Consider the following 17,325-nt stretch of genomic DNA (forward strand, 5'->3'; position numbering starts at 1 on the left):
GGCTTTCTTCGAGGACCTCCTATCGGCGCAGGGTCAGCGCAGACTGGCTCTCCTCACCTCTGACCTGCGCTAAATTGTTGCAGCTTTGATAATTGCATTATCTTTGATAATATGTGCCTTTTTTAAATAAATTGACATAGAAATTTGTCAGAGTTACAATCGAATACTTTTTTCAAATAACTGCAAATGATAATAAATTAACCGAGTATATTCGAAAATATTTTTTATTATTTATTTATTACCTAATTAATTAATTTCCTCTTTTTTTTATCCCCATTTTATCTAGGTCCTAGACCGGAAACAGGCAGTGTCGTCTCATGCAACTAGCCTATTGTCCAACTCATTAATTTGCTACTCAGCTGGACAGCTCTGAAAAAAAAAAAAATCAGACTACTTTAGTTTCTGAATCAGTTTCTCTGATTTTGCTATTTATTTGTATATTTTTGTGTAAAAAAAACACTGTTGTGCAAATATTTCTCACAAAATCCCAATAAAAAGTATTGTTATTTAGAGCATTTATTTGCAGAAAATGAGAAATGGCTGAAATAATAAAAAAGATGCAGAGTTTTCAGACCTCAAACAATGCAAAGAAAACTTCATACTTGTGAAGTTTTAAGAGTTTTAGAGGTTAAAGAGCCCTGTTTTTTAATCACAGTTTTCATGCATGTTGGCACGTCCTTCTCCTCCAATCTTACACACTGCTTTTGGATAGCTTTATGCCACTCCTGGTGCAAAAATTCAATCAGTTTTGATTAGATGGGTTGTGTTCATCCTTTTTCCCCTTGATTATATTCCAGTGTTTTTTAATTCAAGTAAAATAAAAAAAAACTCATAATTTTTTAAGTGGTCTCTATTTTTTTCCAGAGTTATATATTCCCTAATCACAAGTAATGCCACAACACAAGGAGGGTGAACACTAGCACATGCCTCATCTAACACATTTAAGTTAGCCATCGCCTCTCTGATGCAGCATTGCTGAGTAGCATCACAGCATGTTCGGAGAAAAAGCAGTGACTAGGTACCGATACATCAGCTCACAGATGCCCTTTGGAGTGATGAGGGGAAAGAGTTCCATCTACGCACCCAGAGAGAGCAAGGCCAATTTTGCTCTCTCAGGGCTCCAGCAAGCTACATGACTGGTATTCGAACCAGCGCTTCTTAAAAGTTTTAGTGCAGATTAATTTATTTTGGTTAAAACCTTTGGCACAAAATTAACTCCATAGATTTTACTGTGTACGATTATAAAAATTGCATTCAATATGTGACTTGGGATATAATACTTGGCACCTCTATGAATATTGATGACCCCTGCACTGCAAAAAAACCCTCATTGTTTACCACTTAAACTTATTAGTTAAGCTTAATTTGTAGGCATTTCATCTTAATAAAATCTAATGATAATAATGTTCCTGGTATTAATGTCCAGCTATAAACCAGAAAAAAAAAACTAAATACACTCTCATGGGAGGCTAGCTTGTTAACTAGTTCTTCATCAGCATAGGGTTTGTTTTTTCTGGGTGACCAAATAAATGTTTTATCAGGTTTACAATTTTAAAATAATAAAACAGTCTGACATGCCTTTTTCCTCTGGAAAAAATGCTGTTTTCATAGTTCATACACATGTTTATCATAATTGTTTTTGTCTATTTATTCTATATCTATTCCACCTAAAATTCAGTTAGTCCAAGTGAAATTTCATTAAGTAAGCCATTAGAGCCAATAGTTCTATTCTATAGTTCCAATAAGGGAGAGAAATAATGGGGATAAAACCATGCAATGCCTTGAAATGTTTAAGACAAAATATATAGTTATCTATATCTATAAACATCACAACGTTTTGATAGACCTGCTGAAAATCTGCAATTATACCCCAATTAAAATGTACAGTGCTGCAGAAAATTATAAAAACTCTACATTGAAATTTAAAACTAAATGACTAGATCACTTTTATACAAACAGTCGTTTATTGAATTCAGATCCTAGTGAAAATTTATACACGCAAATAGCTAATAAAAATCAATGAGAAATTGTCAAAACAGGTTTTCTTAAAAACAGACTTATTATTATTGTTTATCAAGATGGCATGATAAAAGTGCAGAATCTGTATCATTCGCTGTCTGATAAATATATGTGGTTAAGGACTGATATAGTGTCATCCAGAAGCAGCTCGAAGATCTCCTCAGACAGTCGTATTTTCACAGTGATCTGGTCGGCGCTGTAATCTGTCCACTGCCTCTCCTCGCTGTGAAGCTCCTGAATCTACAAATAGAAAATTATAAATATAAATGACAACGGTTAATAACCTCTGATAGATAAATGTAATGAACTATTAGTAATTTAAATACTTTAGCATGAAGATCTTTATACAAACCAAAATGTAGTCCACTCTGTCCCTCTTAGCATACCAGTATTTACACAGTGTTTGAAGCATCTCGGTCATGTGCTGATCAGTGCGCTCCAGATTTAACACTTTCTGGGTTTCCCTTCTCACTGCAGCCTGGAGGGGTAAAACAATGCTCATATATTTTACTTTATATTTTACTTTTATTTCTTATAAATCTACTGTAATAACATTTTAAATAGATAATCTGCATTCATATATAAATGGGAGATAATTTTGTCACTGTCTAATCTCCAAAACAGCAATAAATGTAATTAATTTTTTTATTTAGTTCATTTTAAAGTATTTCTATTGGTCCATTCATCAAGAAATTTTGGCACAGTGTAAGGGACAGTTTGTTTGGGTGTTCAAATTATTAAGTAAACTAAAAATTGTCAAAAATGGAGATACTTGTTTTTCATTGGACAGCGACTATATATACTATGGTATTGTAAAAAAATGTAAATATATATATTTAAATATTACCCATTTTATCATATAAAGACTTTTGATTGCTTTCCATTGATTTTGTTACTGTTCCTTTAAGACCGGTGTAGAGCTTTGTTCTGATTGGCTGCCCTCTACTGTCTAATTTGATCTGAAACACTCTTTATAACTTCAGGGTGCATATTATAATGATAAATATTGATAATATGCTTTTGTGAGCATTTCATGGACATATTCATGAATAATCTCTTTTAATGTGATATTTTCACATTTTAAATTAAGAATGTATCATGCAAATATTAATTCATAATTTCATTAGGTATGCACTAAACATATTTAATTTCTGCGTAGCATTTTATTTTTTATCACAATGATACTGTAGATATTATTTACTTTCTAAGTAGAATTTAATTTAAATTATTATAAGTAATCCACTATGACATATAGCATTTCGATTCTAAATACTTATACCATTTAATATCTTCATAGCATGTAATTAACTATTTTTTATTTATTTATTATTATATTATTATTAAATAAAATATAAATTGATATCATAATTATATCAGAATTATAAACAATTTATTTTGCTCTGGAAAATATAGAGATGCAATATGAAAAAATATGGAATAATGATAGTTTGATAAAGCTACATATCATGATAATTACTACAATAAATACTATATCAAGATTAACAATAACTTAGGTTCACACACTGTATTACAGTATACCAAATTAACCAGTACTGATTATGCTCTTTGTAGTGAAACATCACAACATGCACACATAATAATATTGGATATTGGTCCAAAATTGCCAGAAATTTCTTACCTTTAAATAGGAGACTGAAATTTGCCCCTTCTGTAATGCTGATAACATTGACGTTTCGTCTGTTTTCTGGTCAGAGCTACTCGTTTCCAAAATATCAGTACAAACTTCATGTAATATATCAGATACTAACTGAAACAGGACCTGAGAAGAAAGAGTTATGTTTAGTTTTCATTTAAAGAAATATATGTTATAATATACATCAGGGGTTCTCAACTGGTCTCAGCCCGGGACCCACATTTTCTCATGGTCATTAAGTCGCGACCCACTTTTGTATAATGCAAACTAACAAATTTATTTTTGAAAAGTGAACTTCAAAAATATGTAAACATACATATGCATTCAAAGTGAATTTAAAAGTAATAAAAACGTGCGGTACCATGCAAACTGTATGTATACAAGTAACTACAATAAAATTAAACATCAAAACTGCATAAAATAAATAAGGCCACAAAATTAGATATATCACTTCTCTGCATTCATCATCCTTTAGTAAAAAAATAGAAGGACCATGCCAACTGCATGTGTAAAAGTTACTGCAAAAAAATAAATATTAAAACTGCATAAAATAAATAAGGCGACAAAATTAGATATATCACTTCACTGCATTCAGCATTCTTTAGTAAAAAAAATAGAAGGACCATGCCAACTGCATGTGTAAAAGTTACTGCAAAAAAATAAATATCAAAACTGCATAAAATAAATAAATCTACAAAACCAGATGTTTTCACCCAACCTGTCTTTTGTGAAAATCAGTGAGACAATTGGGCATGTACTTTACTTTTGATCAGAGTTTCAAAGTCTGGGGTGACAGTAGACAGAGTTACTCTCAGATCATGCTCAGTGTTCAACCTGTTTCTCTGCTTTGATTTTAGCTGGACCAAGGTGGAAAAGCCACTTTCACAAAGGTAGGTTGTGCTGAATGGTAGGATCGTTTTGATTGCAAGAGAGGCGAGAGATGAATACTCAGACATCACATCGCTGCACCAGAATTGGGAAAGACTTACGTCGCCGAATCTCTTTTTCAGTGTCTGGTCACATGACAGCTCCACCAGCTGATGCTCTTCGTTGCTTGGTAACATGACGCTTTCCATGTTGACGCTGAAAGGGTCGCGTATCCAGGCATTACTATTATCTCCGTGCCTCTCAGGGAAGTAGTCGTCAAACCGAGCTTGAAGTTTACTGAGATGCTCCTTGATCGTTTTTTTCAGGTAATTTTTGGCCGTGGTGTCCAGCTGCTGTACTTCCTGGCGAACGTTTGGAAACATGTCCAGTCTGTCTTTGGATAAATGATTTACCCACAGTGTGATCTTTTTCTTGAACGCAACAACTTTGTCTGACTGTTCAAAAATGTTGTGTCCTTTTCCCTGCATAGACACGTTTAACGCGTTGAGGTGCTCAAAAATATCAGCAAGATATGCAACAAGTGCGAGCCAGGTGTTATTGTCAAACAGTTCAGCATATACGGAGTTGTTCTCTGAGAGGAAGGTGGCGATTTCTGTTTTTAGTTCGTAAAAGCGTGACAAGACCTTACCCCTCGACAGCCAGCGCACTTCGGAGTGATACAACACCTGCATGTGCTCAGAGCCCAAATCTTTGCATAGATTTGAAAAGCAGCGGCTGCTCTTAGCACTCCGTTTTATGTGGTTCACCACTTTGATGACATCTTGCAAAGCTTCATTAAGATCAGGAACCATATTCTTAGCCGCCAGTGCCTCTCGGTGCAAAAAGCAGTGGTTCCAAGTCGCATTAGGTGCCCTCGTCAGAATTTGTTTCACCACACCTGAGTGTTTCCCGGTCATGGAGGCAGCGCCGTCAGTTGTGACTCCAACGCAGTATTCCCAGCTTAAACCCACTGAGCTCAAGTACAAGTCCACGGAGTTGAAAATGTCCTCTGCTTTGGTAGTGGTGGGGAGTTCTCTGCTGCAGAGAAATTGCTCCTGCAAATCACCATCCCACACATGTCTCACATAAACCAGTAAAATAGCATGGTTAGCTATGTCCGTGGATTCATCCATCTGTAATGCGAAGTATGGGCTTGTCTGGACGCGAGCTGTAGTCTGCTGTTTTATGTTATCAGACATGTCTTTAATACGCCGCGCTATAGTATCGTTGGACAGGGGTATTGTTTTAAGTTTGTCTGCCGCTGCACCATCCAGCACCTCTCTTACCATGTCCATTGCAGCAGGTAAAATCAGCTCTTCGGCTATTGTGTGGGGTTTCTTTGCCTTCGCAATACGGAAAGCTACGTGGTAAGACGCCCGGAGCGCTTGCTCTTGTTTGGAGCACGATGCTGTCAGACACTTCTTTGATGCCTTTAGCTCATGAAGTCGTCTTTGAAAAAACTCCACCGGCTTGTCCTTATATGCGGGATGTTTCGTTTGTAGATGTCTCATTAGTTTGGAGGGTTTCATGCTCGCATGTGCCAGCACTTCATTGCAAATGACACACTGGGGTTTCTGACCCTGTTTGTCCTCAATGAACGAAAACCCACATTTCAGATACTCCGGGCTGTATTTGCGTTTCGCCATCTTCTCACCGAACGTCATCACAAACTAACGGGTGTCTCTCTGTCTCATTTCAAGATTTTCAAGATAAAAGACCGTTAAAAAATCAGACGAGCATAATCTTTTTTTTTTTGCAAAGCTGTCCGCGACCCACCCAGAACGTGTCCGCGACCCACTTTTGGGTCGCGACCCACCAGTTGAGAAACGCTGATATACATCATATCATCATCCAAGAAATAGTTGCCAAAATGTTAGAAAGTTGCAAACAGTAGGAAGTATTGGATTGCTATTATATTCAGAAGGATAAAAGATAAAGGTTGCCAGAAACAGTGAATAATAAAGCATTAAGGCCCCTCGCACTCGTGCTTGCATCATTTAAACAGCAACATCACTTCTGAATATATGCTGATGAGCGTGGTGGTCTGGAAGTGAGCTGTGTTCGGGTATTTTCTGGTCTATTGCTATCTTGGCAACAGATAACAGAAAACACGTGTGCCACTGACTGAAATGAATCTAGGCAGACAGACGTCATCAGTCAGAAGTTCATTGCTATCTTGGCAGTAAATTGGCAGTGCACAAACCCGTAGCATGTGCCTATTGGCAGCTATGCAAACTTATACATCGACAATAAACAGAATGATCCAGCGAGAACAAGCAGGCCAGTTTTCTCTGCTGAGAAGCTTTGGACACATCCAGGTAGCTGCGCCCCTAAAATAGCAATCTGCCAAAGTCGGAGCGCACCTGACTCTTAACCCTTAGAACCCCATTGACGCAAATTGCGTCAAAAATCTTGCAGTGTTTATACAGCTTAAAAGCTTAATTACGCTGCTCATGTATTGTTACAGTAAGAAGCCATGTAATGAACTGTCATCAAAATCCCTATACTTTCAACAAATATACACAATAACTATTACTGAAAAGAAAACTTTGAAGTCGGTACACACAAAAATAACTAAAAAAAGAAGCTGAAACAAAATTTTGATCAAAACATGATCAATTCCATGATATTTACACATTTTGGAAGCCTTTACATCTCAAAATATTATTATTTATGAGCAGCTCAATATCTTTTGGTATAAAAAAAAATAACAGCATGTGGCTGTCTCCTAACATAGCTGTGTTATAACAAGTAAAAGGGGACTGACAAAATCGGAGAGAAAAAACACAACAAAATTGGCTGGGGTTCAAAGGGTTAAAGGGAATGGCAAGTGACACACTGATTGGTTTATTGCATGTTATGCCAAAACGCACCCATGATTAATCAGGAGAATTAATACATGCCTTTGCACGTTTTGAGAAGTGCAAGATGTACTTTACCCATGGTTATGATAGCGAAGACACAGTGGCACAACCTAAATCAAGCTGCGCTTTAAAATAGGGCACATAGACTGATATGAGCAACTCTTTGTTTTTTATTAAAATATCTCTGGGCTGTGAAAGTGCCTGAAATTAATATCAAAGCTGATCTGGCATTGTAAATAAAAAAATGCAACCCAAACCACGACACCAGGCCTTCTGGACATGTGACACAAGACACAAGAAGGTTGGTCTTGGTGCTGACCATGTTGCCTCCATACACAGATTTGTTGGTTGTCTCCATCAAGACAAAAGCAAGACTTGTTACTGAAGTCACATTCTGAGTCACTTCATGACAATATGGCACAACTTCCCACCAAGTTTAAATTTAGATGAGTGTTAAAATGTTAAAACTACTATAGTAGAAGGTACTCACCTGCCTGTAGTCTTTACGGCTTTTCTCGTCTACTAAGTAGCTCGGCGTTTCACAAGCATCCAGTGCACCTTCACCCGCCTGGCCACAGAGCGCCTCAACTGTGGCATCGACCAATCTGTACACTACGCTGTGATCATGAGGCTGAATCTGGATTTGTGGAGGAATTTCTGGATGCACCTGATGCCACTGATCCATCAGACATGGTTTGCTAGTAGCGAAGGTGCTGTTTTCTCTTTTCCTAAAACTCTGAGGCGCAAAGAAGAAAGAGTTCAATACTTGAGGCGAGTGCAGTCGGCAATTCAGACAAATGCATTGCTAATGCAATATTCTCTGGAACCGTTGCACTGGGTTACTTACAGAATCAATAGATTTACTGTCATGCTTTGATCCGATTATCTGTCTGTGTCTCTTCCGGGTCTCCTGTACGCTCTTCAAAGCATCAGAGAAAATCTCGTCAGTTAACCTCTCAATCAGAGCAGCAGACTCATCCGCATGATGCTTGCTGTCCTCGTTGTAACAGAAAAGATTGTGATCAACCTGGAACAGAATAAATTCAATTTTTAAAAAAGAGTACATGACAGTTTTGTACATTAAAAAAAGCATTTTTTAAAAAACAAAAAAAATACTTTTGAGGGTTGAACATTTTTAATGTTCAAAAGACAGGACCAAAAACATATTGGACACTAAGTATTTAAAGAGTTTCATTCCAGATTTTGTACAAAATATTAATTTAAACAATTTCTAACATTAGACAAGTACTTTAAAACTGTATATAACTGATATAAAAAAAAATAATATCTGCACTGGTTAAGTGGTTTCCACTTCATAGCCATTATTAGACTGTTGCTATGTGGACACCCCCAGGTGGTTATTATGGACCCGCTAGGTACTTACTTTGGGATTACTGTGGTGTTGCTAGGTGGTTGCTGTGATATCTCAAGCTGTAATTGCGGTGTTACTGGTGGTACTTAGTAGCTGTTAGGGTGTTCTGTAATTTCTATGGTATCCCAGGTAGTTTCTGTGGTATTGATAGTTTGTTACTCTTCCAGATTGTATGAAGAATCGGCCCGAGCTGTTTTGGTTTACCAGCTAGTTACTATGATATTGCATGGTGGCTGCTATGGTACTGCTAGATGAAACAGTATCTCGTAAAAGAGTTGCTTAGTGGTTGCTTGGGTGCTTCTAAATGGTTATTACTAGGCAGTTGCTAGTGTATCACATATGAGTGACATAATGTTGTTTAGTAACTTCCTGGTATAGTATACTGAGTGTTAGTTGTGGTGTTTTTTTAGGTGGTTGCTATGGTTGGGTGTTACCAGTGTGTTTGTACCATTGTGACGTAAGAAGGATGCATCCCTTTCATTTCATTTTGGACAAAATCTGCAAAAAAATCTGTTGCTAAGAAGAAACTGTGCCTCTGATCAAAACATTGTATATAAGCCTGAATTGCACAGTCAGACAGAACCTGGATTTGGAGTCACATTAGTCAGCAAAAATCCAGCAAACAATATTAAAACAAGAAGAAGCTATACTTCACAATAAGCAACCTTAATAACATCTGCCATATAATGCATATAATTTTTTTATTTCTCTGTCAATAAATGTAGTATTGACTATAAAAGCTTACTCCCAGTGAATCTCATAAAAAAACTGGTGTTTAATGAGTTTTGGAATGAAACCCTTCTATTGCTGAATTAAAAACATGGCTCACTTTTAATGGAGACTTTTCACTGGATCTGGAACAGCTTGATAACTCGTTGGATGAGTCTCTGGTGGCATCGTTTTCACATGGCTCCTGGTGGCATATCTGTTTTCGAGCTGATGGATCGTGTGCCGGATTGGTTTGGCTGTCCTTCTTTATCCCTTGTCTATTCCCAGATGGTCTAGATGGTCTGTTGCCATTTGTTCCATTTTGGCCATTCGGGGGATCCTCATCTGAAAAGCTCTCTTGATGCGCACCCGTATTCAAATAACTGCACCACTCTCTGGACGGATGAGTAACATCTTCTGCTCTGACCAGGACCCCGTGGTTCTTTTTACATGTAAAGTACTTCACACCTCTGAAGGTGCCATTGTGGTTCCCTCTGGGGGTATCTAGTTCCACGCCAGCCCAGAAGCCCCCTGCAAATGTAGTGGGTCCCTTGTACTTGAGCACTCCTGGTCTCGAGTTGCAGACAAGAACCCTGTCTCCAATGTGAAAGAAAGATAAAGGATCTTCACTCTCGTTACTTTCATACGTTGGAAGGGAGCTGGTGTAGTCGGAACACTCATCCTCTTCATCCTGTCCGAGGGTCTGTCCAGGCGTCTGCCCAGTGGTCTGTCCAGAAGGCAGGGTTTTGCAATCATCTCCTATAAGAGCTTCATTGATAATGTCACTTGCCCCTAGACTTCCTGAGCCTATACTTGCTAATCCTTCTCTTCTTCCTAGGGACAAGTCCACAGGAAGGTTAGGGAAGTTCTCACTGTTGATGGAAACGTCTTCAAGGAAGTCAGCTGGAGCTGCTGGAAGGTCCTCCTCACTGGTCCATGTGATGATCTCGAAGGCAGGTGGAGGAAGTGGTAGACTGTTGCTGTTAGGGGCAGAACAACCGCCTCCATTGAGCGAAGGTGGCAACTCAGCACTTCCGTAAGATAAAACCTCATCTACAGGGGAAAGAATCTCTGAGAGGGTGCACTCTGCGGTCATTTCCCGCTCATAATGGTGAGGAACATCATGGAAACCCACTTCATTGTGTTCAGGATTGGATTGATGGCAATGTTGCGAAGGTTCTGGGGCCACTACAAACTTTTCTGCGAAGACTAGAGAAGAGCAGGTACTTGCTTCGGTTTTCTCATCATTGACAAAGTCTCTCTCTTCTTCAGACCAGGCCAGTGCTTCACTCTGGAGGGAGAAAGGTTCTGATTTGTCTTCAGTCTCTGAAAGGCTATCGTCGCAGGATGGGCTCTCCTCGCCTCTTTTCAAGTCGCAACTTGCCAGAGCTTGGACCAAATTTGCGATGATTGGCTTGTCTGCAATAGCCTCTTTAGTACCCTGCCATATCCTTGCGAAGGATGGATTAGATTCGGTCTTCCTTGGCGCACCACAGATCTCATGGTTGTTGTTCAACAACAGGACAGTCTGCGACCGTTGGTTGTTCTCAACGTTAAAAGTGGCATTATCGGTCAATGCCTGACCACGATCTAGAGTCATATCTTCAGTGGCGGAATAAGTCTTCAGCACCTCTTGAAGCTTTGCTTCTCGCTCTTCTCTTGGTGTTTGATGGCTGTCTTCATAATCATAGGGAAGATCCTCCTCAATGTCAGATGACAGGCTGGACACAATAGGAGGCCTGTCAGTGATCCCACAACTTGTTTGATTGTGGTGTTGCCCTGATTTGAAATTCTGCACATTCTTGACCGGCGTCCAAGTGACATCAGTTGGGTATTGTATTTGTTCCCCTGAGAATACTTCGCTGTTTTTGGGCGTGGTCACTCTCTCATGCCTCTCACGATGCTGACCTTTACGCAGAGGGCTTTGGATGCTCTTATCAGCCTCGTGCTCTGAAAGGACAAGCCCAAATAAGTTAAAATAGCAGGCGTATCATTATGAAAATGCCTCATTTCTATTAAATCAGTGGAAGATTAATAAGAGCAGATTATGCTCTGCTCTGCTTTGTGCAGATATGTTTACTAAGCTCCACAGCTTGTTTGTCCGTTACAGTGAGAGGACTGAATCACTCAGCTAATGGCATGAGTCAGCAGAAATGCTGGGTGTAAGCTGTAAATCAGCACTGACAAAAAATTACAGCTCCATCCACAGTGACTGGGGGAAAGTCTTCTCAGATTCACAGATGACATGAAAGCCAACAGTTTAATTATTCTTTCTTTTTAGGGTATAAGTAGGTCTGTCACGATAGCATTTTTTTGTGGACGATTTATCATTTTAGAAATTATTGAGATAAACGATATTATTGTCATTTTAAGACAATTTAAATTTAAATGTCACTGACTTAATGATAATAGTATAGCATAACAAAGCATTTATACCCTTTTAAATAAAACAACATTTTAAATAATCATAGATTTCTTTACCTTCTGCAGGCCACACTGAGTGTATGAAGTTGCAGTTCGTTTTTTTACAGCATGACTGGCTAAAAAGCTGTTTTTTGTTATATATGTGAACAAACATTTAATAAATAAACACAATAGACGATATCACGATTATAAAATATTATTGAGGTAGTGTCCATTTATTTGTTCGATAAGTCGATGATGTAATTATTGTGACAGGCCTAGGTATAAGTAAAAAATAGATAATATGTAAATAATTAATACACAGTAAATTATATAATTCCACTGATTTAGCCGTTTCACTGGTAAAATGTAAATGGAGCCATTTAGAGTGGTTTAGAGTGAAATCATTAAAAGGTTCACTGTAAAGAAACAGTGGCAATAAAAACAGAAGTTTTATCTTCTGCCTTTTTATTTGTAAAATTTCCTTTCACTTTTGTATTAATCTATTTATTAAGTTAATGGTTGTATTGTATTCAAAGTAAATACAATCTGAAGTAGCTACTTCTCTGGACATTGATCATAAAGTAGCAGCTATGCCAACCCAACAGGTCACAACAGGCAATTTAATGTTATTTAGAGCAAATTAGAGAATGGCTACACATAGCACAAAATATCATATAAAAGTGTTGTAGAACATAATATAGCAACTTACTGTTTTCTAAAGAAGAGGAAGGAAGTAGAAAGTAAAGGCAGCTTATGAGGGAGCTTGCTAGATTAGCCAGCATGCTACCTGGCCATACTGATACACCCAAAAGACACAAACTTGGGATGACGGTTAAATGCTAACCTAGGATTGTCTGCTTCACTGGAGCTTCATTATCATGCCATTTCTCTGGGTAATGATGTTCAGTGTTTGTTTTCCCTCTACAAACTGGTAGGAACATATAAATGGATGTTTGGGTGGATGTTTTAGATCTATCTGCACAGTATAAACAAAGATGACCCCCTTGATATCCACCATGAATATACACTATAAAGACAAATTTAGGTATTGAGACACACCTCATAGTCACTATATCCAGGTGTTTCATTCAGTCCAGATGCCACAGGCATATAAATCAATCACCTTGTCATGCACCTTGCATATAGTCTGCCTTTACAAATATCTTTAAAAGAATTGCTGGTTCTAAAGAGGACATGGTACTTTCATAGGTACTGTAAGGTTCCACTTTTCCAACAGTTTTATCCCTCCTAGACATTCTATAATCAACTGTCTATCAAACATCTTTGGCAAACCAGGCCTGGCTGTAAGTCCAAAATCAGTATCTGGCCTGGATACAAATCTTCTAGAAAATATTCGTAGAAGAGTCAAAGTTATTAGAGCTGTGTAATGTGTAGGTGTTCCAATACTTTTGTCCATATAGCATATGCTGTAATAAAAAAACTCTACAGTGACCGGTTGGATAGGTGTGTGGGGTCTCCTGCATTGAATGTGGATTTGATTTCATGTGTCTTGTGTCTGTTTGCCAGAAGCTGCTGGTCAAGATTATTACCAACTCTAATAATTCACGTCACCTTGCCATGAGCACACTGAACATTGTTTTACCTTATTCAAAAGATAACAACTCACAAGAGGGGTAACAATTCTTGATCCTGTTCAATCTGTCAATAAATCTGTTATCCCATAACCCTGGGTTTATAAAATAATGCGTTATGTATCAGGTTTCAGATTCATTACCATTTCATGTCTTTCACACCAAACCACACTTATTTATAGTAAAAGTTCCCCTATAACAGGCGTGTCCAGTATTACCTGCAAAAGGCCAATGTGGCTGAACTGCAAGGTGTTTTATTTCTAAAGACCCAGTAGCCCACCTGATTCCACTTGTTTAATCAATTGGTTAAAACCTGAAGCCATACCAACCCTTGGCGGATAAATTCGGACACTCCAGTTCTAAAAGAGCGTGTGCTGGTGAACCTGAAGCTACATCAACCCTTCACAGGTAAGCCTGGACACCCTTCCCTCTGTAACCACTGTGTAATTGTAGCATTCATTTGACTGCAGAAGTAACAGTAACTGTTGAATAGTTGAACTAGTGAAAAAGTGGGCCCCTTCAGGCTTAAACTACTTTACCCACCATAACCATTGGCTTTCAAGTCTTTCTTCAATGGTTCACGCTCAAGTGGAGACTTCCCATCCTCTCTCTTCGCCTTCCTCTCAGCGCTGGAATGACGGCAAGGCTGGCTTTGATGGCTGTACGCCAGGAAACGCTTGGGGTCACACAAGTCTTTGGACCCTGGCGGCGTCTGCTGCAGAGACTCTTGCTCGGTTTGGATCTGTTCTCCAGAACTCCTCTTCCTTCCGAAGCTCCATACCTCGTCCGACGTCAGGAGCCTCCTCAGACCTGCTTTCGTCAAGAATCTGTGGAAACAACACAAAAGTTAGAGCTGGTGCTGTTAACTCGGGGTCAGCCTGGGCCTTATCCTGGCGGTTCTAGTTGTGGCGGGGCTGGATCGGATTATCGAGACGAGTGCCACTTAGGACGGCTTCATCATCCCACATGAAAGACGGCATTGATCTCCAGAAATGCACTGTGCTCTGGTGGAATCCCTGGGGTCTTTTCTTGCCTGCTAAGTCCTCATTATGTAGCATAGACACACTCTCGGTAAGAAGGCCTTGCATGCAAAGTATAGAGAGTTAGCTGGAAAGAAAGTGAGAAAGAGAAAGAGAGAGAGCGAGAGCAATACATCAATATGTTTAGAGAGATAGAGAAGTAGAGAAGAATGTCATCCACCTACCCTGGCCTGTTCATGGCTGGCATAGTGGCATCACAGTGCCAGCCGAGCCACAGACGCAAACAGGCGGAGGTATAGTACAGTAGCCTGTCCTCCTTTAGGTCCTTGAGAAACTGCAGCCACTCCCCACCAAATCTCCACTCGCAGTCCCATCAGAGAGATGTGATGTGCGATCAGAGAAAGCAAGATAGAAGAGAGAGGGAGAGAGAGATTGAGAGCGAGAGAGCAAGCAAAACAGCCCACATCCATCCCTCTCTCTCTCTCTCTCTCTACAGCTGTGCCCTCTTTTCCCTTTCAATATCCTCTCCTCTGGCTCACTCCCCCCTGCTCTCTCTGCATGTCTCTCGCTCTCTCTCGCTCTCAGTCTCTCTCCCTGTGTCCAATCGCTCTGCCTCCCTTTCCCATCCAGCCCCCCTCCGTCCTCTCTCTCTGTGAGCTTCCCTCCATCTCTTTCTCTTTCACTCTCTCTCTCTCTCTCTCTCTCTCTCTCTCCATCTCTCAGGGTAATTACTCTGAGTGCTGCATGCATTGTAACAATGATAGAGAGTACAGTGCACGCCAAAGACCCTATCGCAGGCAACAACCCTGCGATATCCCGCTGCTCCCCCTCGTCGTACTGTACCGCAACCTCATGGCTCGGAAGGAAACATGCTACGGCGTGTGTCACACACTGCAGCCCTGGCATACTCTAACTACTGCAGTGCAGCATTTCCTAAATCCCTAAGCCGGTGCACACAAAAATACACCACAGCTCACATCAATAGCTCCTGTAGCACAGCGATAAATGGGCGAATAATCAACCCTCGTGTCTTTGAGCCAGGATTTAAGCCAACGGAAAGAAGTGAATCGGCACAGTTGGTTGTGGTTGTGATTCGGCGCACTCGACTTGCCTCGACTCCAAACCACTGTAAGACTTATCTCTGCTTTCGGCAGCTGGTATAATCCCAGGCTCTGCGATCAAACTCTTCCCGTCCTGCAGAAAAGAAGAAGCAATAACACGGCTAACATGGGTCTGTAAGCCCCAATCCTAAAGCCTAAATGCCACCAATCCAGCTGTCCTGCCCCAGCCCTTCAACACCAGTGCAGTGACCCCCAGTGACAGCACTTAAGGCCTTGCGCAAGGTGACCTTCATTAAGACAGGCACTGGCTGCAGGGCAGGATGTCAGTGGATGGTAGTAGAGAGATGGCAGTTGGTGAAGAGGAGATACCGGAGCTGGAGTCCTGTCTCCGGGCCTGGTGGCTGTCTCGGCCGTGGCCGAGTCGTCAACCTCTCGATGGCAAGGATGTCCTTATGATGGCAGAGCAGGAGCCGACGCTGCTGCCGTCCGCATATCGTCGCTGTCCAATGAAAAGCACTTATCTCCAAAACAGCAACTTTACAGGAGAGGGAAAAAACCTTCTTCAATTTCAATGGAAGTCAATGTAAAAAAAGTTTATTTCAGGTCATTTTGAAGAGCTTCTATTGGTCCGTTCATCAAGAAATTTTGGCACAGTGTAAGGGACAGTTTGTCTGTTCAAATTATGTAGTAAACTAAAAATCGATAAAAATGGAGATAAGTGTTTTTCATAGGACAGCGACGATATGTAGACGTTGCGCCAGTGGCGGATCTCAGCCTGGTGAAACGTTTAAATATTTCATAAGACATGGATCAATAGAACTAAACTTACCGAAAGTTACTTTTAAAGAGCCACTAAACCCTAAACCATATTTTCCATTAGTAACTAAAATGTGTTCCTATTAAGTAATTTCCTTATCTTTAAAAAATGCTTTTATTGTGGTAATTTCCACCTCTAAAGCGACCTCTCGGGTTCAACTGTGCTAAAGGCATGGATGATGTGTCCGTGTCTATCAATAAGACCACCCCCCTGCTGACGTCTGCATCCATTATCTTACAGATATCAGAGGCCTACTGCTGCTGCTCCAGCTCAGCCAATCATCTCTCCCTCCTGCCCCACCTCTAAATCCATGCATCACTCAGTTCCCCTTCTGAAACTTCCCCTCCCATTTTTTTAGGCTTTTTTTTTTTATTTGACCTAAGGGGGGAGTCAGCTAAACTCAGGCAGTTTAATGCCACTTTAAGGCAGAACTTAGGGTTTACGTATAAAGTAGGCTACATACAAATTCAACAAACAACAAAAATACATTACTATCTATCTATCTATCTATCTATCTATCTATCTATCTATCTATCTATCTATCTATCTATCTATCTATCTATCTATCTATCTATCTATCTATCTATCTATGTTTTCTGATATTTTATTTTTTATGGCTGATTAGAGTTTAGATTGTATGCCCAACCCAAACTTCCCACCACTTTCCTCAATCCCTGTCAGATCAGGCTCAAGAAAATGGTCTCTGTCTAGAATGTAAGGTTCTGAACAGATTTTGCTTGTTTAAACAACTTGGAATTGTAGTGAAAGGGTCAGTTTTAACACTCTACTTACAAAAATAAGGTTTAAATCAGGCTCAGGCGTATAAAAAAAATTTATTGGCTGGGTAAAATTTACACACTAACATGCACAGGGTCAGGAAGGAATTTTTGGGGCCCAATCTAAGCTTTATGGCTAATTCCACGGCTGGTAAATAAAGAGAACCCTGATTGTTAAACCATATAAGCCACAGTATGCCTACAACATA

The 17,325-nt window shown here is 39.7% G+C and overlaps 1 protein-coding gene across 1 annotated transcript; it reads right to left on the reverse strand.

The window, feature by feature from the left end:
* Positions 1-1,976: 1,976 nt before the first annotated feature.
* Positions 1,977-15,037, reverse strand: LOC103022542 (uncharacterized). The gene is made up of 8 exons (XM_007243971.4): positions 14,687-15,037; positions 14,026-14,309; positions 9,606-11,434; positions 8,252-8,431; positions 7,895-8,140; positions 3,659-3,799; positions 2,372-2,497; positions 1,977-2,259 (listed from the first exon to the last, which is right to left on the reverse strand). The coding sequence occupies exons 1-8, from the start codon at positions 14,707-14,709 to the stop codon at positions 2,107-2,109; spliced, it is 2,982 nt and encodes a 993-aa protein (XP_007244033.3). The 5' UTR covers positions 14,710-15,037; the 3' UTR covers positions 1,977-2,106.
* Positions 15,038-17,325: the final 2,288 nt, after the last annotated feature.

This window comes from Astyanax mexicanus, chromosome 22, assembly GCF_023375975.1.
Source record: "Astyanax mexicanus isolate ESR-SI-001 chromosome 22, AstMex3_surface, whole genome shotgun sequence".
NCBI classification, from domain to species: domain Eukaryota; kingdom Metazoa; phylum Chordata; class Actinopteri; order Characiformes; family Acestrorhamphidae; genus Astyanax; species Astyanax mexicanus.

Excerpts from the sequence above, each read along its gene's own strand:
- LOC103022542 (XM_007243971.4), bottom strand. The coding sequence starts at position 14,709 with ATGCCAGCCATGAACAGGCCAGG. Across the intron at positions 3,800-7,894 it reads GCCGTAAAGACTACAGGCAG|GTCCTGTTTCAGTTAGTATC; the intron begins GTGAGTACCTTC and ends CTTTCTTCTCAG. Across the intron at positions 2,260-2,371 it reads ACAGAGTGGACTACATTTTG|ATTCAGGAGCTTCACAGCGA; the intron begins GTTTGTATAAAG and ends TTCTATTTGTAG.